The following is a 25,230-nucleotide window of genomic DNA, read 5'->3' on the forward strand; positions in this document are numbered from 1 at the left end:
GAGGAGAGGCCGCGGTGGCGCTGCGCCGCCCCCGACGGCGCCCTCTGGCGGCCAGAGCTGGCGCCGCCGGGGCACTGGGATGCTGCGGGAGACCCCTGAGATACATACAGGTGGACTCTCCCGGGGCGCAGGGAAGAAGGGAAAGCCGACTCCGAGAAGTAAGGAGGCCTGGCGGGGCAGAAGCCCCTCTGGGAAGATTACAGGGACAGTCGGGGCCATGGCGGTCAAAGGGAGAAGAGCAACGAGGGGTTTTAAAGGTCGGAACCGAGATGCCCTCTAAAGAGGACGCCATGAAGGAGAAGAACCCTCTGAAGAGGGACCGTGTGGAAGATGCCCCGAGGACTCGGGGCGGCGGAGCCCGCGGGTTCAGCCCCCCGCGCCCGCACGGCCCCTGCCCGCGGAGGCCGCCCGCGGGAGCCGGACCCCGGGAGCCCGTTGCTGGGGCCCGCGAGGTCGCCGGGCCGCAGGCGTCGCGCTGATTGGCTGCGCCTCGGGCGGAAGTGATGCTGCTGTCACTGCTCCTCAGGCTCCCGGGAAGCCTCGAGTTTCCGCAGGGAGGCGGCGGCAGCTGCGGCCGGGTCGGTGAGTTAGGAACTAGGTGTGGGCTGGACCTGGGGAGTCGGGGGGGGCCAGAAGTTGGGGGAGCCAGCGTCTGAGGATGTGGGAGCTGCTCAGAGGGTGCCTGAGGTCCTGGCGTGGGGGACCCTAGGGAGATACGGCCCCAGGGTCCAGGATTCCAGAATAGTGTGGGTGCTAATGAGGAGGGGGCACATTGCACGGAGCGATCGAAGTCGATGGAGAGAGAATCGGGAAACTGACCCGGTACCCACGCTGGCTTCTAGGAGCGGGGTGCGGATCAGCGAGGGCAGTCACTTGGGAGCAGGATCTTAGACTCCAGGCTGCTCATTCTCTTCTTCCGTGTCAACTAAGAGCTGTAAAGAGAGGCCTAGCCATTGGGAGAGGTTGGCATCTGCCTTCAGAAGGCATTTAAGGTTCCTTTCCCAGAAGCTTCGGGGATAAAAATGCTGCTCTGCCACTGGGAGAAAGGAGGAGGTCATGCTTCTCTTTCTTCCGGAAATCTGTGGTGGGAATCTACGGAGTCTGAAGGAGCTAGCCTAGAGGGGTCACTGTCTGGCTAACAAGGGCCTTTTTTGTTTGTTTGCTTAGTAGACTATGCAGACTGGGGAAGACAAATATCTTGGGAGAATTGAGGCTCCCGGGGGCAGGGAGGGATTGAGAGGAAATATGTCTGGAAACCTAAGAGAAAAAGAGAGGAAGAAGTGTGGAATGAAGATTTTTAGAGGGAAATGAGAGGTGGCATAAGTTCTCCTCTCGCTTTCCAGGAAGTCTTTCAGTAAAATTCCCATTTTCCTGGAATGCGTTGAGGTAGAGCCGCTTGGGTTTGTGTCTGAGTACTAAGCCCTGCCCCAGGGCGGACTCAGTGGAGAGCAAAGGCTTTTAAAGGAGCCTAGCCACCATAGGTACAAACACGTCCTGCCACCCCATTTGTCTGTCCCTGAGTTTCTAACTTGGTTCTTCTTTTCTTTGAGGGCTCCTAAGACCAATTCCCTGGCTCTGCCAAACCTAGGCAATGGGAGTCCCAGTATGGAGCCCAAGTCCTCACCTTGAAGCCAGCCTCCTGAGCTCGGTACAGGGGTAGCTGCTTAGTGAGGTTCTCTGGTCATTCCTTCTCTCCTGTTTGCCCTTGGTGCCTGTTCTGTTTTGTTTGCACTTTCCGCCTTTCTTCTCGTTTCACCTCTACCTCCTGCCTCCTCTTACTTTCCCTGGTATCTTTCTCAGATACACAAATCAGGAAGTTAGCTACCACCTGGACTTCTAGGAAGTTATTACCTACTTTTTCAGGAGGCATTTTGGTAGCAGTTTTTTTGCTAGGCCTCTAGGGAAAAACAGGAAAAGAGGGTGGCATGACAGCACAGGAAGTAGGGTTTCTGGGTGTTATACTGATTTGGCCTTACCATACCAGTTCTGTGCCAGTCTATGACCTATTTTAGATCTTTGGAAATGACGAGTAATCAAGTTTCTTTGGTCCCTGGTCCTGGAGTTTATCTAATTTCTGCTCATTGCACTGGGATTGGTGGGACATTATTTCTTTGTTCTTGGGTTCCACAGGTCTGTAGCCTTTGCTGAATCAACACTGCTCACAGAGAAAGTGATGCCTTTTCTCCATTTGCACAACATGAGTGTGACGTGGTTAGCCAGACCAGGAGCTCAGCCTCATGTAGAGTCCAGGTGGGCACGGGGCCCTGTTATGGGGAGTTAGCCTTGAGGACAGCTGGACTGAGGAGTCAGCTAGGGAAAGATTTCTGTCCCCTCTAAAGGCAGGGATAAAGGGGCTGTCTCTCCTAAAGCAGTCACGATGCAGCCAGTAGTCTGTGGGAGCGATGTGTGCTTTGAGTCCCATGGGTGGCAACAGGGGACAGGTGCAGTGCCTGTGAGCAACTGGACCTCCTGCTGGATGAGCTGGGGTGGTGAGGATTGGCTGTCTTGCTGCAGGAGGCCGTCTGCTGGTGTTAGTCGTGGCCCACACTCTATTTGGGTGCTTATCCCAGTTGGTCAGGGTTCAACGTGAACAGAGGGATCAAATGTAGAATAAAAGGCATGGCTTGGGGACTTCCGGGGGAATGCATGGATGGCTCAGCATCTCCCTCTCAGATTCCTGTAGTTACCAGCTCTTCGATCTCTTCCACATCGTTTTTCTTTGTCTGCAGACCACTGCTCTGATGCCGAAGGGGAGGCAGAAAGTGCCACACTTGGATGCCCCCCTGGGCCTGCCCACCTGCCTCTGGCTGGAATTAGCCGGGCTCTTGTTACTGGTTCCCTGGGTCATGGGCCTGGCAGGGACAGGTGGGCCTGATGGCCATGGTCCAGGGGGGCCAAGCTGGGCTGTGCACCTGGAAAGCCTGGAAGGTGAGGGGGAGGAAGAGACTCTGGAGCAGCAGGCGGATACCTTGGCCCGGGCAGCAGGGCTGGTGAATGCTGGACGCATCGGAGAGCTTCAGGGGCACTACCTCTTTGTCCAGCCTGCTGGGCACAGGCCGGCCCTCGAGATGGAGGCCATCCGGCAGCAGGTGGAGGCTGTGTTGGCTGGGCATGAAGCTGTGCGCTGGCACTCAGAGCAAAGGCTGCTAAGGCGGGCCAAGCGCAGCGTCCACTTCAATGACCCCAAGTACCCGCAGCAGTGGCACCTGGTGAGTCCAGCCCTGCAGTTTACAGTTTCAGGTGGGTGGGTTCCGGCCATTTCTTTAGTGGGCTTTTGACTGTAGCACTCTTCAATAGCCTCCATCCTTTGCCTGAGGGACCATTTCCCATTTCTGTAGTGTTTCTCTTGGCTCTCCCTCCCCTCTACTGTCTTCTAGAGGCCAGTGTTCTGTAGTGCTCAGGGCACAGATGGTGCACCCTGACTGCCTGGGGCTCATGGTCCAGCTCTGCCACTTTCTAGTATGTGCATTTGGGCAAGCTGCTTAAGCTCTGTGCCTCAGCTTCCCCATCTATAAAATGGAGATGGTAATAGTGCCTACCTCATAGAGTTATGGTTAGGGTAAGTAAATGCGTACATGTGCAGTACTTAGAACAGTGCCCGACACATGGTAAACGCTATGACATAAGTGATATGATACTAACATTGGCATAAGAAATATCTCATCCAACCCTGAACCCTAGCCACCATTTTACCTCGAATCACCCCTGACTGATGGTGAGCCTTCCTGGACTCCGAGGCTATGGCAGAGCTCTCACCTGCCCCTCCTTGGCTCTGTTCCCACCTGACTATAGGTCTGCAAACTCTGTCTGGCTCTTCGGTGGAGGCCAAGCATGCAAAGGGGCTGCCAGCTACAACTTCACCTCCCTCTGGGCTGGACTGTGTGTCACTGGATCCCTACCCTGTCTCTCTTACAGAATAACCGACGGATCCCAGGCAGGGACATCAATGTGACGGGTGTGTGGGAGCGCAATGTGACTGGGCGAGGGGTGACGGTGGTGGTAGTGGATGACGGAGTGGAACACACCATCCAGGACATTGCACCCAACTATGTGAGTGGCCCTAGAACGACTACCCGCACCCCCACATCTTACCTCCTTCTTGATGTTGCCTCAGTCTTGTCCCCTTTTCTAGAGCTGTTTGGGCCAACCAAAGAGCCTGGGAGGTGGGATGGGGTTCATCCTCCTTTTCCCCAGCCAGCATTCCCGACTGGCAGTCAAAGCAAGGGAGAGCAGTCCTGCTTCCTGTTCTAGTCCCTTTCTGAGGAGTAAGGAATGGCCCCTGTAGGCAGCTTCCTTCTTGATGGAAATCCGAGTGCCTTCCTCTGTCTAAAGCATGGCCCCTGCTGAGCCCTACCTGCCTTTTATTCCAGGTTTCCCAAGCTGTGGAGCAGTAGGCACATTCGCATAATAGGCAAGGGAAGTTTGCTGGGAGCTGTGGCACTTCTCAGTTTTGCCCCAGAGTCCTTTGCTCATATCTTTTAGCCAGTGTGGTTTGCAGATAGAGAGGCTTATTGCCCTGTCTTCGAATCCCAAACCCCCATTTCCTTTCTCTCCCTGAACCCCAGGACCTGACCCCCCAACCAGTGAATGATCACATGTCACTCCCAAAATATTTCAGAGCCCTGAGGGTAGCTATGACCTCAACTCTAATGACCCTGACCCCATGCCTCACCCGGATGTGGAGAATGGCAACCACCATGGCACGCGATGCGCAGGAGAGATTGCGGCTGTGCCCAACAACAGCTTCTGTGCCGTGGGTGTGGCCTACGGGAGCCGCATCGCAGGTAACTTGTGCCTCCAACCTAGCGTTGGTAGGCTGCTCCTGGGACTCCAGTCTTCATTTCCTGCACCCCTCCCTACTCTTAAGCGCCTTTATCCCATAGCCCAGCTGACACACATAGCCTAGAGCAACGGTAAGCTTATAATAAGTGTCTGTAGGACAAATCAGCTTATGGATTTTTCGGTGCAGTGGTGTTTCAAATGTGTTTTTCTATTTGTATTTCCATAATTTACAAAGTGCCGTTTTGTCAGTTCTTCCTCAATGATTCGATAGGTCTATGGGGGCAACTCTTGTGTGTCCCAGCTCTCCAGCTCCCAGTCCCACTGATGGTCATGGACTGCGCTCCATCTTTTTGGGAGAGCTGAGCAGCCCTATTCCTCCCTGGAGGTGGTTCTGTGATTCCTTCACACTCAACCTCTGTCCATCAGGGGAGACGGTATAGAGAACTAATGGTGAAGCCCTCACCTTAACTCCTAATAAGTGCTTAGGAATCTACAGACTAAATAGACTAACTGTATTCCTCTTACACTCCAGCAGAGGGCAGTAGCCTTCCATAAATGAGACTACACAGGGTAGCCGGTAACCTCTCCAAGTCCCTTGTCTGAAAGTGCACTGCAGCCTGGGCAACAGAGCAAGACTCTGTCTCTGTATATATGTATATATTTTTGCTGAGGGGACAAGTAATACATATAAAAATGCAAAATGGGCCGGGCAGGGTGGCTCATACCTGTAATCCCAGCACTTTGGGTGGCCAAGGCGGGCAGATCACCTGTAGTCAGGAGTTCAGGTGACTGAGACCAGCCTGGTCAACATGATAAAACCCTGCCCCTACTAAAAGTACAAAAATTACCAGGCATGGTGGTGGGCACCCGCAATCCCAGCTACTCGGGAAGCTAAAACAGGAGAATTGCTTGAACCTGAGAGGCCAAGGTTGCAGTGAGCCAAGATCACTCTATCGCACTCCAGCCTAGGTGATAGAGTGAGACTCTGTCTCAAAAAAGAAAGCAAAATGTACAAAGAGCATGTAGAGAATAAGTCTCCCACATATGGCTCCCCACCTCCCAGTTCCCTGGCTAGGAGACCAGCGTTAGTGAGGAGCTGCTATGGCCTTCATTGCCTAGGTATCCGGGTACTGGATGGACCTCTCACAGACAGCATGGAGGCAGTGGCATTCAACAAGCACTATCAGATCAATGACATCTACAGCTGCAGGTGAGGCAGAGCTGCAGGTGAGAGGGCAAGAGGCTGGAGCATCTGGGACAAATCTGCCAGCAAAAGCCCAACCAAGTGGGCTGACTCAGACAGGCCAGAGCAGGGGTCTCTTCATTGGATTCAGCTAATGAGTCCATTGCCTTCATTTCTCCAGATCCCCAGTCACTGGGTTCTCAACCTTACGCCCCCGTCACCCCAGTAATCAGGTTCCCACATGAGAAGCTCTGTTCTGTGCACATTTATTTGTTTTTCTAAGCTCTAAGGCCTCTGCAAGAAAGTAGGCTTTCCTCTCCAACCACAGGCCAGCTGAATGCCCAACACCAATCCTCCACCCTACTTTAATGTACTGCAGCTTCAGGGCATTGCTGTGCTGGGCTGGACAAGAAGGAAATGGGATTGGGAGCCCCCATGACATTGATGGCACCTGTTCCTCCCCCAACATACCTCCCTTAAATCTATGACATCACCGGGTACACTTCCTGATAGAGACAGAATAGAGAACTCCTCAGCCTGAAAACCAAGAACTTCCACAGAAGTTCCTGGGTGCTCTGCCTTCAAGCTTATGAGTCGGGCCAGGTGCTGTGGCTCACACCTGTAATCCCAGCACTTTAGGAGGCTGAGGCCGGTGGATTGCTTGAGGTCAGAAGTTCAAGACCAGCCTGACCAACATGGTGAAACCCCATCTCTACTAAAAATACAAAAATTTGCTGGGCATGGTGGCAGGCGCATGTAATCCAAGCTACTCGGGAGGTTGAGGCAGGAGAATCACTTGAACCCGGGAGGCGGAGGTTGCAGTGAGCCTGGATCATGCCACTGCACTCCAGCCTAAGTGACAGAGTGAGACTGTCTCAAAAAAAAAAAAAAAAAAAAAGCCTACAAGTCTCTGATCCCTAGGTCAGGAGATGAGTGACCCCTGTCCCTCTCTGCCACTATGGGCTGTGGGAACATTGACAAGGAAAAAGAAGAGCCTTAGCATACTTCTGTTTTCTACTTTGGAGAGGGGATGGACCTTTGAACCCTGTGCCTTTTAATCATGGGAGCCTTTAAGTGGAACCCTTGGGAAAAGTTAAGAGCTGCAGGTCCAAGGGTAGCCAGCTAAGACTGGGAGGCCTTGGGTGGGAAGCCACAGCCTGGCTCGGCTGTTCCCTCTAGGTATTTATTTCTCAACAGCTGGGGACCAGATGATGATGGGAAGACAGTGGATGGCCCCCATCAGCTTGGAAAGGTAACTGGCCTGCACAAAGACTCTAGGAGACCGGACGCCCTCTTCATTCAGTCCTAGAGGAACTGCTGCAAGTTGACCTGTCTTCCCACTCCACCCCCATGCGCAGTCTCCTTTCAGGAAGAGTACACCTAACGTGGAGGCAGGAAGCATGGGGGACATTGGTTCCTAGAGGGGGAAATGGAACCGTGCTTTGAGATTGTTTCCCTTTCATCTTGTCCTCAGCTCCCATGCCTGGCCCTACCCTATCCAATAAGCGGAGTGCGTCCATCAGTCATCGTTCAACTCACAGCTCCCCCACATCCCGGGTCCATCTTCCAATCCTTCCCCCCTGCCCAGTGCCCTTTGAACTTTTTCCTTCTGTTTTTAGAAGGGATGGAGAGGGTGACTGATGTGGTAGGCGGAGGTCTGTCTATGGGTTCCTCAACTGATACCCTGATGTTTTGGCTCCTCAGGCTGCCTTGCAACATGGGGTGATTGCTGGTCGCCAGGGCTTTGGGAGTATCTTTGTGGTAGCCAGTGGCAATGGGGGCCAACACAACGACAACTGCAACTACGATGGCTACGCCAACTCTATCTACACAGTCACCATAGGTAGTCACTGGACGGTTCCGCGCGCGCGCATGTGTATGTGTGTGTGTGTCACCGAATGGTGAGGGCGTCGCGGGTCTTGTCCCAGCTTCTGTGTGTCTAAATGTGTGAGCACAATAATCTCTTTGGGCTCAGATAGGACTAGCCCCTGCTTGCAGAGGACCTTGAGACTTCCTTAGATATCAACATACCCTGGGAACACCTTCAGGCCGTCATCCGGGGTTCACCCAGCTGCCTCCACCCCACCACAGCTGGTTAGGCCTCTGCTCTGGCCTCTTTCTGTGGGCCAGCTGCCACCTGATGGAAGCCTCCCCTGACTCTCCACTGTCCTAAATTAAATGCCCTTTGCCTGTGTTCCCAGTTAGCACTTGCCACCCCAACTGCGTTTATTTACTTACCTGACTGTAGGCTCCTTGAGACCAGGAGTGTGGCCTTTTCCATATGGCCCTGATGCCCGCACAGTGTGTGACCCACAGTAGATAGGAAATGAATGTTGAAAAAAGTGAGCATGTGAATGAATAAGTGGGTATGAAGGTAGAAGGCTGCCAGTTGTACCCCGGAGCCTATTGAAAGAATGATATTGGGGCACAGAATGCCCTCTGCCACTTGAGAGTGCCTGTTCAGAAGACAATCTACTTGGGCCACTCAGTTTGTTTCAAACTCAGGACAGCCCCCCAGGATGATAACTGCAAGATAACTGACATTAGCAAGCCCCTGCCACAGGACCCCCTCTTCCTCTCAGCTCTCATTTCCCTCCTCTGTCCCCAGGAGCTGTGGATGAGGAGGGACACATGCCTTTCTATGCAGAAGAATGTGCCTCCATGCTGGCAGTCACCTTCAGTGGTGGGGACAAGATGCTTCGGAGCATTGTGAGTGCTTCCTGGGCCCTCCATGCCCTGCCCCTTTCCCATAAGACTCCACGTCTTGGACATCACAGCACTTCTCACCATCTCCTGCTTCCTTGTCCCAACACTCAGGCTCCTCTTCCCTCGCAGAGCTGGATCTCTTTAAGGCATGCCACCCTTGGAGGAGCAGACCCAGGGACTCTGAATGAATCTTGGGAATGCCTTTATCTTAGAAATTCGGACTTGGGACAAATATACATATTGTTATAGAAACTAAGTGTCACATGGGGCCAGACACAGTGGCTCACTCCCATAATCCCAGCACTTTGGGAGGCCAAGGCAGGTGGATCACTTGAAGTCAGGAGTTCAAGACCAGCCTAGCCAACATGGTGAAACCCCATCTCTACTAAAAATACAAAAGTTAGCCTGGTGTGGTGGCGGGCACCTGTTATCCCAGCTACTCGGGAGGCTGAGGCAGGAGAATTGTTTGAAACTGGGAGGTAGAGGTTACAGTGAGCCAAGATTGTGCCATTGTACTCCAGCCTGAGCTACAGAACAAGACTCCTAAAAAAAAAAAAAAAAGAAAGAAAGAAAGAAAGAAAGAAACTAAGTATCACATGTTTTAAACAACTTTTTCACACTCAAGGAAATGCACAGACAACTTCTTTGAAATGTCTTCCTTTGGTAAAATTTGGACTTTTGCTAATTTCTGTGGCCTTACAAAACCTCATCATTCCGTTGCCCTTCAGGCCTTAGGTAAATACTGTGGGTTCTGGTCATGTGCATCCTCAGGAGTAAAGCTAGTCTGGTGGTGGTTTTTATGGCATGGGTGGGAAGAGGAGTTAGGGAATGTGTCATGTCAACACCAGAGAGAGCTCTTTCTCTGGAGCTATAATTGGAGCCATGGCAAATGAGAGTGGAGCAGGGGCACAGAGCTTCTCTAACCTGTAGAACCCATTTAAAGAATTCAGAGGCAATTGCCTACACCCAGCTGGGCTTAGTGCCATCCCAATAGATTTAAACCAGGCCTCTAGACCATCATCCTAGAGCTCTCTGCCTGTCCCTGTTGCCCATAGCCATGTAATGTGGGCATGGGAGGCTCTAGGCAGGAGCTGGGCTGGAGCCAAGTGGTGTCAGATTTCTACAGTGGCTGAGTCGGGAGGCCTCTCTGGGGCCGTTGGGAATTAGGCTGCTTTGTCTTCCTGCTGGGTCAAATTTATTTTCCAAAACTGAAATTTTGTTATGCCAATAAATAACTTCTGGTCAACACAATGTTCCAAGGCTCTGTGCCAGTTGACCGCTACTACCCCCTTCCCCCAGACCCAGGGAGAAGAGAAAAGGGAGTGGATAAAGTAGACAGGCAAGAGAGGCTGGGCTTTGTGCACAGAGGGCACCCACTGCAGGCCAGGCTGGGTTAGGAAGAACAGGAGCATACTACATTCTACCCTCTAGCAGAACTCTAGGGAACCCAGCTCATCTTGCCCAGGCTAGGGACCTGAGAAGGTTCTGCAACTTAATTTCTCTTCTTAACTCACCTCATCTTCTCACCCTCACCACCTTCTTCCCTATGAGCTATAATTTGCCCAGAAATGAAAACAGAGTGTGTTTAGCAGAGTTCCCATCTTTGGAATGTCTTTGCCATGGAAACTTCCTGTTGCCAGTTTCTAGTCAATGACCAGAGCAGCTGGGTGGAGCTGTCTTTCTGAGAGCAGAGGCTGGGGGCATACACTTCCCACCATTTGGCTCCGTGGGGAAATGAAGCTTCTCTGGACTTTTCAATGTCTGCCTGCGGCTCCTGCCACTACAGGCAAGTTCATGGGCTTCACGGCTGCACTTCAGAGTATCACTGCGAGGCTGTTTCCTTAACAGGAAAAAAATCAATCCGCTCCCTTGCATAAACGAGGCTTCCCACTCTTCATTGAGACTACCACTTGGAGAGTGTTTTTGCCTTTTTTTCTGGGACTGCACCATGTCTGGGTGAAAATTACATCTCCTGGCAGCTGCTGTAACAGCTGGGAGGGAAGCAGTGAGTACAGTGGAGAAAGGGCAGCTCTTGGCAGAAGTCGGCAGCCTGGTATCTGACCCAGATGAGAAGTTTGGAAGAAAGAAATTTTCTGGTCTTAGCACTGACACCATGGGCCAACGATCCAAGTGCCATGGAGTGGAGCAGATTTAGGCAGGGCCCTCCTCAGCTAAACCCTCAGGCTCCAAGGTTGACGAGAGCCCCAAAAGAGCTTGATGCCAGGCAGACATTGCCTCCCCCTGCCCCATTCTCACCCCCAACCTCAGAGCCACATGGAGAGAAGGGGGTTCAGGGCACCCAGCCCAGAGCAGTGAGGCAGCTTGTCCTGTTGAGAGCTGTAGAGCTGGGCAGGCAGGCCTTATAGACACTGAGTCTGTGCAGGGCTCGGGGGTGGGCAAGGACACAGTCCTCTCTTGCTGGGAACACACTCCCTGTGTTCGCCCCGACATCATTCCAGCCCCTGTCACGGAGCTACCAAATTGGATTTCCTTGAATGGTGCCGTCACTGTTGTCCCAGCTCCAACTGGGCCCAGTAGCTCCCGTGGCCACTTCCTCTGTCTAGCTTGGTTGTGGGTATTGAAGGGTTTTGAGTTGGGGGTTGGGATAGAGAATTTAGGAATGGTAGCAAGAATATTAGGAGTAAAAATCAGGAGCGCCCTCCCCCCGCCATGGTGGCTCATGCCTGTAATCCCAGTACTTTGGGAGGCCAAGGCAGGAAGATCGCTTGAGGACAAGAGTTCAAGAACAGCCTGGGCAACATAGCAAGATGCTGTCTCTACGAAAAATAAAAATAGTGGGGTGCAGTAGTACATACCCGTAGTCCCAGCTGCATGGGAAACCAAAGCAGGAGGATCGCTGGAACCCAGGAGTTCGAGGCTGCACTGAGCTATGATCTTACCACTGCACTCTAGCCTGGGTGACAAAGGGAGACCCTGTCTCAAGAAAAAAGAAAAAAAGTTGGGAAACCCTTATCTGCACTGGATGGGAGCCTTTTCCCATCTCTAACTCCTTTTCCCAACAGCCATACCCCTCAGAAATAACTTTTATTATCCTTGTCTCTGTTCTCCAGACATTCTGCTAGGAGGCCAGGAGGGTTAGGATTTCCTTTGCCTTGCCCTGCTAGTGGGTCCCTCTCTGGTCAAAGATTCAGCTCTAACAAAGGAAGGATCCACCTGAGAGACTTGTTCTGACGACCATCCCTGTGCCTTTCCCCCGTAACAACTTTGAACTCAGTCTCTAGTTTCTTTTTTAAAAAATTATTATTTGAGGCAGAGTCTCACTCTGTCTCCAGGCTGGAGTGCAATGGCTCGATCTCGGCTCCTTGTAACCTCCCACTCTCTGGTTCAAGTGATTCTCCTGCCTCAGCCTCCCGAGTAGCTGGGATTACAGGCATGCACAACCATGCCCAGCTAATTTTTGTATTTTTAGTAGAGACGGGATTTCACCATGTTGGCCAGAATGGTCTCAATCTCCTGACCTCATGACTGCCCGCCTCAGCCTCCCAAAGTGCTGGAATTACAGGTGTGAGCTATTTTTTATTTTTTAAAGATGAGTTCTCTGTCACCTAGGCTGGAGTGCAGTGACACAGTCATAGCTCACTGTAACCTTGAGCTCCTGTCCTCAAGCAATCCTCCTCCCTGAGACTCCCAAGTAGCTGGGACTATAGGTGCACACCACTGTCCCCAGCTTGAACTCAGTTTCTAACCCACTTCCTTCTCCCATTCCGCTTCCAGGTGACAACTGACTGGGACCTTCAGAAGGGCACTGGCTGCACTGAGGGCCACACAGGGACCTCAGCTGCAGCGCCTCTGGCGGCTGGCATGATAGCCTTAATGCTGCAGGTGCGGCCCTGCCTCACGTGGCGTGATGTCCAGCACATCATTGTCTTCACAGCCACCCAGGTGAGATACCAGCAAGTGCCCTGGCCCAGCCTGCTCCAGAGTTCGGGTATCAGGTGGCTTTAGAGTCTCAGTGTCCCAAATGTTAAATACCAAGTCTCTTTCAGAGTCCCTTTCAGAGTTGCATATGTAAAGAGTAGGTGTAGGGACCCTACAAAGACCACAGACCTAAACTCATTTTATCTGCAAAGGATAGCTCTGGCTGTGCTTCCTGGCTCCCTCTCAAGAAGCAAGCCTCTGGGGTGGTGACATCATGGGCTTTGACCTTTTGTCCCAGCTTCCCTTGAGGAATCCATTCCCAGTAGCCACAGTGGGAGAGCATGGACTGGATCAGCCAGCAGGGCAAGCAGGGAAACCAGAGTTAGGTCGTTGAGACTACATTGGCAATGCAAGAGACTAACCAGGACCTCTGTCCTTTCAGTACAAGGATCACCGTGCAGAGTGGGTCACCAACGAGGCAGGCTTCAGCCATAGCCACCAGCACGGTTTTGGACTGCTCAACGCTTGGAGGCTTGTGAATGCAGCCAAGGTGAACAGCTGTTAGCAGGGCAGGGTACCCCGTGGGGAGTGACCGAGGGACGGGGCTGAATGCCTAAAATGCTGCCTGGGATATTGTAGGTGCCTAGTAAATGTTCATTCAGTTCGTTTATTTAACCACTTCAACCTTCATCACAGCTGATATCCATTTTACAAATGAGAAAGCAGGTTCAATGCTGTCACTGAAGTTTCCAAACTGCTAATAGAGTAAATGAGACCTGTGTATGTGTGGGACTCAGGATGCTCTGGTTCCCCTCCTCCACCCTGGACACAGCCATTTCTTCTGGTTCCTTAACCAGGGGCTGTAAGGAACATTCCAGGGAGCAAGCAGGAGCCTAGGGCTGAAAGAAGGTGATAAGGAGTGGAAAAATAAAGTCAGCTAAACCTTTAAGATCATATTGACAAGGGTGTGTGTGTGAGAATGTGGGTGTGATCACTCTTGTTTGTTGATTTTTCATCCCCTCCTTTCCTTTCATAGATCTGGACATCTGTCCCTTACTTAGCATCCTACATCAGTCCTGTGTTAAAAGAGAACAAGGCAATTCCGCAGTCCCCCCGTTCCCTGGAGGTCCTGTGGAATGGTAAGTAATCAGGACAAAGGGGGTTAATCTTAGTCCTGAGGTTTGGGGCGGGGTGACAAGGAAGTTAAACTCGTCCTCCCTGCCAGATTCTACCCCCTTTCGGAGCTGAGCTCCAGCCAAACCTGTGGAGTTTTCTTTGACCATTTTAGGACATGTTACTGCTTCTGAGTTGGCTGCCCTGGCTGCTTAAACAAGACCTTTCTCCTGGGTTCCTAGGAGTGAAGAGGAGCAGAGGGCAACTGAGGAGGAAGGCGGATGGGAGGCGTGGGACTGGGGCTTGAGGAGGTTAGGTGGGAGCAGGTGAGAGCTCAGAGAAGTTCTGGTACTTCCAAGCTAAGATCTTGCCAGAGAACTCTGGTCAGCCCTTTGGTGTCTGGATGAAGTAAAGGAGTTAGGCATTTCTTCTTTTGATCCTCAGGTATATCTAATAGAGTCAGATGCTGTCTGCTAAGATGGACAGAGGATTTGTAGAAGTCTCCTGGGCTTCAGTGACCCGTTCTCTTCTCCCACCTCCATGGTGCCCAGCATGAACCAGGATTGTCTGAAGAGGGTGTGTCCTCCAAGCCAGTGACTTGGTTTTATGCTGAGCACCTAGATGGACACCCTTCCCAGAGGAGAGTGCAGCTGGATCAGGATGCTTGTGCTAGAGGATGCCCTGTCTACACATTTACAGCGTTTTCCCTACCCCCAGCTCCTTGGGGGATTCTTTTTCCTTGAGTCATTTTGACATGCAGAGTTATTCACTACTTTTTGTAAATGCTTGGTGCCCAAACCAGAACTGTCTTCACTTTTTGTGTCCTCCTAGAAAGTGATCAATCCAGAGCCATGGCAGGAGAAGGAATGGCAAGAGAAGGTTGCTTAGAAGGGAGGATGGGGGGTAGCTTCCCTCGGGTGGTTTCACTGAAAAGAGTTGAGTTGTCTCTCTCCTAACCACATCCAGCATTTGCCCAAATTTCCCTCAATGTGGAATGAAACCCTGGGCCAGTCATTGCATTTCCCGTAAAAGGAATGTTATCTTGGAAAGGGCATAAAGCATTAGCCAAGTCAGAGAAGTTTAGAAACGTTTCCAGGAATGCAGTTCATTTGGAACCCCCTGGCTTTGCACTTGCACGTCTTAGAGATAGTGTGCCTTCAACTTTACCTTCCATCCAGGGCTATTTCCTGTTGCATCTGTCAAATGAGGGCATTGACTTAAAAGAAAATAGTGTTCTCCCCAGCTTCGTCATCTTCTGCTTCCTGCTGACCAGGGGACATTGCTGCAGAATGTCTACCCTAGGCATTGAGGCATCTGGCAACTGCTTGCTTGTCACTAAAAAGTAAGAGAAAGAAAGCTAAATTGTCTGGGTGGAGAAGAGTGGGAGGTGGTCTAGTGGAGAAAGCAGGATTGAGAGAGGGAGGGAAAGATTCAGGAAGGTTGGCTAATGGAGCCCTTTACCTGTTGGAAGGGCACCAAGCAAAAGTTTTACCAGAGTTTTTCCTACCCCCAGCTCCTTGGGGGATTTTTTTTTCCCCTGAGTAATTTTGACGTGTAGAGTTATTCACTACTTTTTGCAAAGTACTGCTTTGTTGGCTTTTCAGAGCCAGTGAAGTTGTCTTCTCCTCCAACATTTTCCTCTGAGCAGACAAAACAGAAGAGATAAGCTTGGGGGCTTGCTTGAAAGTTGAAGGAAATAAGTCCAGTTAAAACGAGAGTTGAGCTGGGTGCTATGGCTCATGCACATTTACAGCATGATTGGCCGGACATGGTGGCTTACACCTGTAATCCCAACACTTTGGGAAGCTGAGGCGGGAGCATTGCTTACGCTCTTGAGTCCAAGACCAGCCTGAACAACATAGTGAGACCGTATCTCTACAAAAAATAAAATTAGTCAGGTGTGGTGGTTCATGTTTCCTGGGACGCTGAAGCGGGAAGATTGCTTGAGCCCAGGATGTCAAGGCTGCAGTGAGCCATGGTTGCACTACTGCACTCCATCTGGGTGACAGAGTGAGACTTTGTCTCAATAATAATAATAGGCTGGATGACAGAGCAAGACTCTATCTCAGATGTAATAATAAGGCTAGTATGACTAAGAAGCTAAATTTTATTTTAATTCATTTTAATTTAGATAGCCATGTGTGGCTAATGGCTACCATATTGAGAAATGCTGCTAAAGAGCAAGAAAGGGCCAGGCGCAGTGACTCACGCCTATAATCTCAGCACTTTGGGAGGCCAAGGTGGGTGGGTTACCTGAGGTCAGGAGTTTGAGACCAGCCTGGCTAACATGGCGAAACCCCGTTTCTACTAAAAATACAAAAATTAGCCAGGCATGGTGGTGGGTGCCTGTAATCCCAGCTACTTGGGAGGCTGAGGCAGGGAGAATCACTTGAATCCAGGAGGTAGAGGTTGCAGTGAGCCAAGATCGCACCATGGCACTCCAGCCTGGGTGACAGAACAAGATTCTGTCTCAAAAAAAAAAAAAGAGCAAGACAGATTTTTATTTCTCCCCACTGACAGGAGGTTATGAGGGAGAGGGGATCTAAAAAAACCCAAGGGTTTTTTAGATCTGACACTGGTCTGAAATCTCTGCCTGAGGTTAGGAGGGAGAGTGGGGCTCTGGAGGAGTGTGTTACCCACAAGAGAGTCTGTGATTAGAAGGTTCCTGAACACTTACTTGCACCTCTCCTTTGTTGTTGTTTGCAGTCTTGAGGATCCTGGCTAAGCCTCTGCCTATGCAGTGAGCCCTGTTCCTTCCCCTCTCCAGGTCTTCCCTCTTTAACCCAACATTTCCCTCTCCGCTGATTCTTCCTTTCTGCCTCCAAATGCAAGTCCCTGCCACCTCCACCCAGGAAACTTTGCAAATGAATGAACTGAAGCAATTTCTCACCTTAGTCACACACTCCCTCTGCCACTGAAGACTTGCTTTCTTACTCATAATGCCCCTTTCCTTACCGATTCAGGGGCTGGTTCAGAGTTCATCATTTTTAACCTTCTTGTTGCTCTGACCCTATTAATGAGGCCTTTGTTGCAACCTCTGTCCTCCTCTAGCTTCTGTGACCTCCTTTGCTCCATAGTCCTCCTCTGCCCTCTCTGCCTGAGGTACTTGTGAACTGTGAGTGTCTTCTGAGGCTTGTTTCCTGACATTTTCCTCACCCTACATCCTCTTCCTCAACCGTGCAGCTATGTTTATGACCTTAGCTACCACCTCTCTACAAATGAGTCTTTGACCTAAATCTCTTATTCTGATCCTCTACCAGTGGAAAGGATTGAGAGTACAGCATAGCTTCCATAAGATTATGGGCAAATAGAGCCCTGACATCTTCCGGGACAGAGAGTGACTATTGAAAAACATCCCAATTTATCAAGGGCCAAATAATAAGATACTTTGTATGTGCCAAGCACTGTTCTAACTATTAGCTCATTTAATTCTGGTAGAGTGAGTTCTAGTGTAGTCATTCACACTGCCACCCAAGTCCCCACCTACACCAAGAAGTAAATGGATGTAGCATGCCACTGTGTACACTGAATGCACACAGGCACTCCTTTTGGGATTCTTTTCATTTTTGGATTCTATTCTGTTCCGTAACATGTCATTTCTCTCCTGTAAGGCCCTTCTCGGCCACATCAACACTCTTCTCCAACTATGCCTTAAATATTTTCCGTCATCTTTCTATTCCTAAACCATTGTGTGCTGTTGATATTCCACCAGTACATTACACTCAACATGTACAGAATTTTAGATCTCACTATGACCTCTCAAAAGCTGGCTTGCTTTGTAAGATTTTCCCATTTACGTCAGTGCCATCACTATTCCCTAGGACCCAAACTTGAAACTCAAGAGTTTTCCATCCCTCTATATCCCTGGCCTCTCCCCAGGGCTGATGATGGCCTGGCCTTCCCTTATCCAAGCAAGAGTTAGGAAGTTTTTCTCCAGAGCCAGGGGCCCCAGGTATAGCACAAAGTGGGAGGCAAAGACTCTACTTAGAAGATCCTTCCGCCCAAGCCAGTGGCTTACATCTCGAGGCACAGGCAGCCAGATGAGAGGAGTCCTTTCTGGAGAAATGGAACAGCTCCTCATGAAAAGATTTAGAGACACTGATATGTGGGTCTCCTCCAGTGAAACAGCCAGATCCTGGTCCACTTAACTTTAGGGAACCCTGCCAGGTGAAAGGCTTCTCCTACAGTTCAGCTTCCAACTAGCTTTTGAAGACAATAGGCATCACTTGCCATTAGGAAAAAAATCCTCTGAATGCTTCCGGAATTCTGAGGAAAATTATCTTCAATCAATAAAACTATACCCCACCTAACTAATAATCACATGGGAAGGTGGACTAAGGATATTTTCAGACACTCAGGCTCTTGTGCATGCTCCACTTGTCTGAAAACTACTAAAAGATGTACTGCTCTGCAGCGAAGGCTAAACCAAGAGAAGAAAAGGAAAGAAAGCAAGGGAAATAAGGGAGAGAAGATGGGAGGGGAGAAAGAAGAGGAAATGAAAGCCTGGGAGAAGGGTGACGAAGGGTCCCAGCCCAACAGCAATGCAGCAGATAGGGATGGGGCAGAGGCTCCAGAGAGAATCTCCAGGGGCAGATGGCCTTGAGGTAGCCCCTGACCTATTTTTTCCATTTAAAAAGTAGTATTCAGAGAAGTTGTATGGTTCTTTTGTGAAGTTTGGAAAGAATTAGTGATAGGGACATGAATTTAGGTAAACCAAAAAACAGGGCAATTATTAACTCCAGAAGGGAAAACAATGCATTGTTCAGGAAACTAAACATGATCATTATACACACTTGGCTAAATTAAATCTAATATTTATAAGGTCATTGTAAGGTAAACTAAATATTGATCTAACTAAAAATTATGATGTAGGCCAGGCACAGTGGCTCATGTCTGTAATCCCAGCACTTTGGGCGACTGAGGTGGGCCAGCCTCACTTGAGGTGAGGTCAGGAGTTCGAGACCAGCCTGGCTAACATGGTAAAACATTGTCTCCACTAAAAATACAAAAATTAGTTGGGTATGGTTGTACATGCCTGAAATCTCAGTAACTTGGGAGGCTGAGGCAGGAGAATCTCTTGAACTCAGGAGGTAGAGGTTGCAGTGAGCTGAGATCGTGCCACTGCACTCCAGCCTGGCGACAAAGCAAGGCTCTGTCTAAAAACAAAAACAAAAACTGTGATTATTTATTTTGTGGATGTGGTGGGGAAGATAACTGGGGGAAGGCATGGACGTGGGCATGATTTGTTCAGTTCTCATCTGCCATAATCAAAAGTGAATACGTAATGTCTCAAATGGATAAGCCATGAAATATCCATACACGCTTACCTTTTAGAAACACGAAAGTAGATCCCAGAAGAAAACAATTTAAAACAATAAAAAATGTTTGCTTCTGGGGAATAGATAGCAAAAGTGGTAAGGAGTGGGATAGGGAATTGTTTTTTCGTTGTAAGCACTCTAGAGCCAACTTACAAGCACCTGTAGCTGGGACCACAGGTGCTCACTACTATACCCAGCTAATTTTTTAATTTTTTGTAGAGGCGAGTTCTCCCAGGCTGAAGCAGTCCTCCTGCCTCAGCCTACCAAAGTGCTGGGATTATAGGAGTGAGCCACCATGCCTGGCCTAGAATAAATTAATGGAACAAAGGGTGCTTTAAAAAGAATTGTTCTCATTGCAACCTAATTTCTGTTTTGTTTTGTTTTTTTGTTTTTTGAGACAGAATCTCACTCTGTCCCCCAGGCTGGAGTCCGTGGCCCGATCTCGGTTCACTACAACCTACGCCTCCTGGGTTCAAGTGAGTCTTCTGCCTTAGCCTCCCAAATAGCTGGGGCTACAGGCGTGCACTACCACGTGCGGCTGATTTTTGTATTTTTAGTAGAGACAGGGTTTTCACCATATTGGCCAGGCTGGTCTCGAACTCCTGACCTCAGGATCCGCCCTCCTCGGCCTCCCAAAGTGCTGGGATTACAGGCGTGAGCCACCTAGCCTGGCAACCTAATTTCTTAATAGTCCCCAGTGACTCTTCCACTTCAGTAGTTTTTGTTTGTTTGTTTGTTTTAGTAATTGTAGATTTTACAGGAGTTTGCAAAGAAATGTACAAGAGAAGTCCTACGCACCCTTCTCCCAATCCTTCTCCCACTCTTAATGTTTCACACAATTATAGTACAAGATCAAAACCAAGAAATTGATGTTGGTACAATCCATAGAACTTATTCAGAGTTCACCAAATATACATGCTTTCAATTCAATGTGTGTGTGTGTGTGTGTGTGTGTGTGTGTGTGTGTCTGTGTGTATGTGTCTGTGTGTGTAGCTCTATGCAATTTTATCACATGTAGCCTTGCATAACCGCCACCACAACCAAGATCTGGGACCGTTCCATTATCACAAGACTCCTTTGTGTTACCTCATTCTGGGCACACCCATCCCCTTCCCTGTCCCTGGCCCCTGGCACCCATTTATCTGTTATCCATCTCTGCAAGTATGTTATTTCAACAAACATCACATAAATGGAATTGTGCACTATGCATCCTTTTTCTTTTCTTTTCTTTTTTTCCTTTAAGACAAAGTCTTGTTCTGTCGCCCAGGCTGGAGTGCAGTGGCATGAGCATGGCTCACTGCAACCTCCACCTCCCAGGCTCAAGCATCCTCCTACCTCACCCTCCCAGGATGCTGGGACCACAGCTGCACACCACCACGCCTGGCTATATGCTTCTTTTGAGATTGTTTTTTTCACTCACATAATTTCCTTAAGTTTATCCAACAGCATTTAAAAAAAAATTAATTGTGTATTGTCTTGAGTGAGATCTGTGCATTTTCACTCATCTTTGTTCATGCCTTTTCCACTGCCTAGAATGCCCTCTACCAACCCTCTCTGCCGATCTGTATTCATTTCCTTCACTGTGTCTCACTGCTGTGTTCCTAAACCCATCTGACTTATTTCTCTTCCCTTATCAATTATGTATATTTCTCATACCATATCATTTTCCACTTGCAGGTAGAAGACAGGGACCCTGCCCATCTTATCTTTGTATTCCCAGCATCTAGTACAGTGCCTGAAATGTGGGAGGTATCCAGTAAATAATTTTTTTGATGAATAAATGATTGAAGTTGCTCTACTGGGTTCTTACATTGTGTCTTGGGTATGTGTTATCTTCCCAACTAGACTCTAAGCTAGATTGTGAACTTGAAAGCAGCAACTCCATTCCATTTACTAGTATAGGAGAGGTCCCAGTTAGGGTTGCCGTAGTTGTTTGTCTGTGGCTTCAGTGAGCGTGTGTCTTTGTGTACGTGGGGATGAAGTGAGGGCGTGTTTGTGGGCTGGTTTCCCAGCTGCCCAGCCTGACTTTCCACAGTCAGCAGGACGGACCTGGAGATGTCGGGACTGAAGACCCTGGAGCATGTGGCAGTGACAGTCTCCATCACTCACCCACGGCGAGGCAGCTTGGAACTGAAGCTGTTCTGCCCCAGCGGCATGATGTCCCTCATCGGCACACCCCGCAGCATGGACTCGTACGTATACCCGCCCAAGGCCTGAGCTCTCTAGAGCTTCAGCCAGGGTCTTTCCAAGGAAAAGAAATGGGAGAAGTGGATCCTGGCCCTGTCCTAAACTACTGTGACACTGGCTATCTCCGGCAGCTGGAAGCCTTTCGTCACATGCCTTCTTCAAGTGTGAGGCCCTGCACTTCACATACACGTTCTCTAATCCTTATAAGAACCCCATAGATTAGACTTTGTAACTTCCTTTTACAAATGAGGAAACTGGCTGGGCATGGTGGCTCACACCTATAATCCCAGCACTTTAGGAGGCCAAGGCAGGAGAATCACTTGAGGCCAGGAGTTCAAGACCAGCATGAGCAACAAAGTGAGACCCTGTCTCTATTTTAAAAAAATGTAAAGCTTAGCCAGGTATGGTGGTACATGCCTGTAGTCCCAGCTACTCAGGAGACTGAAGTGGGAGGATCACTTGAGCCCAGGAAGTCAAGGCTGCAGTGAGTTGTGATCATGCCACCGCACTCCAGCTTGGGTAACAAAGCCTCTGTCTCCAAAAAAAAAAAAAAAAAAAAATTAGGAAACAAGTCATGGAGCCAGTAAGTGCCCAGGAAAATAAGAATAAATCTAGATCCGTGGAACTCCAAGCCTGTGTGCGCCATGCTTGCTTTTTCCACCACACCATGTTGACACAAGTTCCTCCTTCCATGAGACCCCAGGGGCAAGGGGCACCTGAGAACCCCTTGTGACACCCTTCCTAGTTGTTTCCATGGCTACTACAGTAAGAAAGTGCTGCTGGGGGAAGGTCAGCTCCCTGACCCACGCCTTCCACCTGTTTCTGCTGTCTTCTTTCCCCAGGGATCCTAATGGCTTCGATGACTGGACCTTCTCCACTGTGCGATGCTGGGGGGAGAGAGCCCGGGGGACCTACAGGCTTGTTGTCAGGGATGTCGGTGAGCCTCCTGCCCTTGTGCCACGCCCTGCCTTTCCTGCTTGTTATCTGGTCCCTCTGCATCTCAGAGTCCCCACAGAAAGTTTCCCGTGTGCCATATATAGTGTTGCCATTGGACCAAGAGGGTTGATGCCAAGAAGTGTGTCCCATCCATAAAATGGGCATTGCTATCTGAAACTGTTTGTTTATACGACCTCTCGTATTCCTTGGAGGAGTGACCGATCCATTTTTCCTCAGGATAGCAACAAAAATTCCTTGTTGAAACCACATTTCAAGTCCTTTCACATATAACCATCCTTCGGCCAGCCCTGATAGGCAGGTAAGGGCAGGACTCATTTTCACCGTTTTTTTTTTTAACTGGCCCAGAGATTTGAGGTGATTTATGGAAGGTCATCATATCAATGAAGGCCACAATATCCATGAATTTTGAATATCTTTAGTGTCAGCATATAGACTAGAAGTTGAACTCAACCCTCCCAACCTCCAATCAAGTTCGGTATTCACTAGACCAGTGGTTTTAAAACCTTTCTTTAATTTGGTAGAAAGACTTTTTTTTCCAAGCAGAATCCCAGCTGAACCCCCAAAATATGGGAGAGAAAAGCAAGATTCTGCTTTGGAATACAGCCTTTCAACCCTTTCCATCCCTAAGGGTACCCAGTGAGGCCCTTCTGCAGAACCCGGGGTCAGTGGGACACAGTGAGGCAGCTCCTAGAGCAGACCATGCGGCCTGAGCCCCTTTGGGTGGCAGGGAGGGCAGGGCCTCTGCTGTTTGGCATGGCTGACAGAGGGGTGTGGCTCACGAGCTGCCCCTTGCTGCCCTAGGGGATGAGTCATTCCAGGTCGGCATCCTTCGGCAGTGGCAGCTGACCCTATATGGCTCTGTGTGGAGTCCAGTAGACATCAGGGACAGACAAAGGTGGGTATAGCCGCATGTGTCAGAGGGAAGGCCACTCACGGGAAGGGCCGCCTAGGGAGCCCATCTCCCTCCGAACCCCAGCTGTGCTTCCCAGCTCCAGCCTCAAGCCGGTAGATGGAGCCATGGGCTGGGAACTCACAGTCTGGGCCTCGCCTTTTTGCTGTGGGGCTTCCCTGTCTTCAGCTGTAAGGTGGGAAGATGGATGAGGGCAAATGGTATCAGAACCACAGTCAGTGGGGCTTCCTCACTCCTTTTCTTCTCCACAGGCTGTTAGAAAGTGCCATGAGCGGAAAATACCTGCATGATGACTTTGTCCTGCCCTGCCCGCCTGGGCTGAAAATTCCTGAGGAAGATGGTTACACCATCACCCCCAACACCCTCAAGGTACTAGGGCTACAGGTAGACAGGACTGTCCTGAGTGGGGATGGAGTTTGTAGTGTGCTGCTCAGGGTGGCCTGGGGCTGAAGGACAGGGAAGACCTGGGTTCCAGCAGTGGTTTCATAGCATTGCTCCTACCCTGCTAGCCTAACTCTTACAGAATAGGCCTTGTCAGGGGAGGGGGTGAAAAGGACAGTCTCTAGAAAGAAAAAGACTTTCTGAGCTCATTGTCCTGGGCTGAGAAAGGCTGTAGGCCTCGGGAAACAGTGCCTCATGTAGGTGCTTGCCTCGGCCCCAGACCCTGGTGCTGGTAGGCTGTTTCACCGTCTTCTGGACCGTTTACTACATGCTGGAAGTATATTTGAGCCAGAGGAATGTGGCTTCCAACCAAGCTTGTAGGAGTGTACCCTGCCACTGGCCCCATCGAAGCCGGAAAGCCAAGGAGGAAGGGACAGAGCTAGAATCAGTGCCACTTTGCAGCAGCAAGGATCCAGACGAAGTAGAAACAGAGAGCAGGGGCCTTCCCACCACTTCTGACCTCCTTGCCCCAGACCTGTTGGAGCAAGGGGACTGGAGCCTGTCCCAGAACAAGAGCGCCTTGAACTGCCCCCATCAGCACCTAGACCTACTGCACGGGAAGGAGGAGCAGATCTGCTGACCTCAGGGCCTGACAGTATGGGACAGGCTCTTCTTTCCCAAAATTAGGGAGCTCCGGAGAGACCTGATGCTTACATCTGGAATCTGAGGCCTAAACAGCATCCTGTGACTCCACTCAGAGGGTGAGGGCCTTCTTAAGATACAAATGGCAGAGGATTGGTGCCAGAGAAGTCTGGTGAGAGCCACAGGGTCTTCCTGCAGCCAAACGGGAGCTTTTGGGGAGAAGGTCTTGGACAGGGGATTGGCGCCCCCTTTGGGTAGGCCTCCATCTTCATCTCTCTTGGGCAAGCCAGTTGTCTAGGTCCCCCATGCATGGGGGCCCCCCACCCACACGAGTTGAGAAGGTGCCTGCCGTAGCCAGGAGTGCATCTCCATGGAAACATGACTGGGGTCACTTGGGAAGAAGACTTTGGGGTAAAGGCTGGGAAGAGCCCCTGGACATGCCTGTCCTGAAAGTGGCCACCTCCATTATCCATTCCCAAGATGCCTGATCAGAAGCCAACCTTGAATGAACCTCTGGCTCTTCACCACCACCACCACCCCTCCCCACCCGCCGTGATTGGTCCGATGCTGCTGGCACAGCTGGGATACACACAGCTCCCCCGGGCCTGAGCTGCTTCACTAGGGAATCCCACGGCAGGACTGCAGAGCAGATGGCAGACGTGCATGTCGGAGGAGACAGCCTTGAGAGCCGCTGCCACTCCAGTCCTGCCACCACCCTGTCTTCCTCTGCAAGTGCTCAGGGAAATGGCCTTCCCGCCAGAGGCCAGCTATCTGCCTGACAGGCTGTGATTCTTCTCTCAATCTTGGCCTTCTCCCCTCTTCTGAGCTAGTTGGTTGATTTGAATTTTTTTTAATGCTTAAGATTTGTTTGTCTCTTTTCACAGCAACATTTTCCTGAATTTTTTTCTGCACAGCTTTTCCAAAATAAAAACCTTCCAAACAATTCTGCCACTCACGAGCTCTCCTTTCCTGTCTCCCCAAAGCCGCTGCAAGCTGCTGAGTGGCTCCTCTTTCCCTTCGGTCCCCAAGATTCACTCTCCTGTTCCACAGCCTGTTTCCTCTGAGAGAATCTGACCCTCCTGGAATCTTGGCACGTGAAGGGTCCTTCAGAGGACAGCAGCCAGGAGCACACATAAGCCCGAGATGCCTGCCCGTCCCCTGCTCAGATCTGG

General features: G+C 50.3%; 1 protein-coding gene across 5 annotated transcripts; it reads left to right on the top strand.

The window, feature by feature from the left end:
- The first annotated feature begins 16 nt into the window (after positions 1–16).
- On the top strand, positions 17–25,001 carry PCSK7 (proprotein convertase subtilisin/kexin type 7). Of its 5 annotated transcripts, none has more exons than XR_004270893.1 (17): positions 17–582; positions 2,131–2,250; positions 2,730–3,209; positions 3,916–4,050; positions 4,619–4,784; positions 5,902–5,992; positions 7,145–7,217; positions 7,670–7,808; positions 8,574–8,674; positions 12,407–12,574; positions 12,993–13,100; positions 13,587–13,689; positions 21,017–21,173; positions 22,011–22,105; positions 22,342–22,423; positions 22,927–23,020; positions 23,287–23,368. XR_004270893.1 is itself a non-coding variant. In XM_032285423.1 (17 exons), exons 3-17 carry the CDS (start codon positions 2,742–2,744, stop codon positions 24,054–24,056), a joined length of 2,376 nt encoding a protein of 791 aa, XP_032141314.1. In that variant the 5' UTR covers positions 17–582; positions 2,131–2,250; positions 2,730–2,741; the 3' UTR covers positions 24,057–25,001. The 5 variants fall into 5 exon arrangements, 3 of the variants coding, with proteins under 3 accessions (XP_032141314.1, XP_032141316.1, XP_032141315.1); XM_032285423.1 differs by lacking the exon at positions 22,342–22,423 and adding an exon at positions 23,697–25,001 and having other exon boundaries at positions 23,287–23,404; XM_032285425.1 differs by lacking the exon at positions 22,342–22,423 and adding an exon at positions 23,697–25,001 and having other exon boundaries at positions 7,163–7,217; positions 23,287–23,404.
- Positions 25,002–25,230: the final 229 nt, after the last annotated feature.

Source organism: Sapajus apella, unplaced genomic scaffold, assembly GCF_009761245.1.
Source record: "Sapajus apella isolate SASKATOON/1434 unplaced genomic scaffold, GSC_monkey_1.0 scaffold16, whole genome shotgun sequence".
Classification (NCBI taxonomy): domain Eukaryota; kingdom Metazoa; phylum Chordata; class Mammalia; order Primates; family Cebidae; genus Sapajus; species Sapajus apella.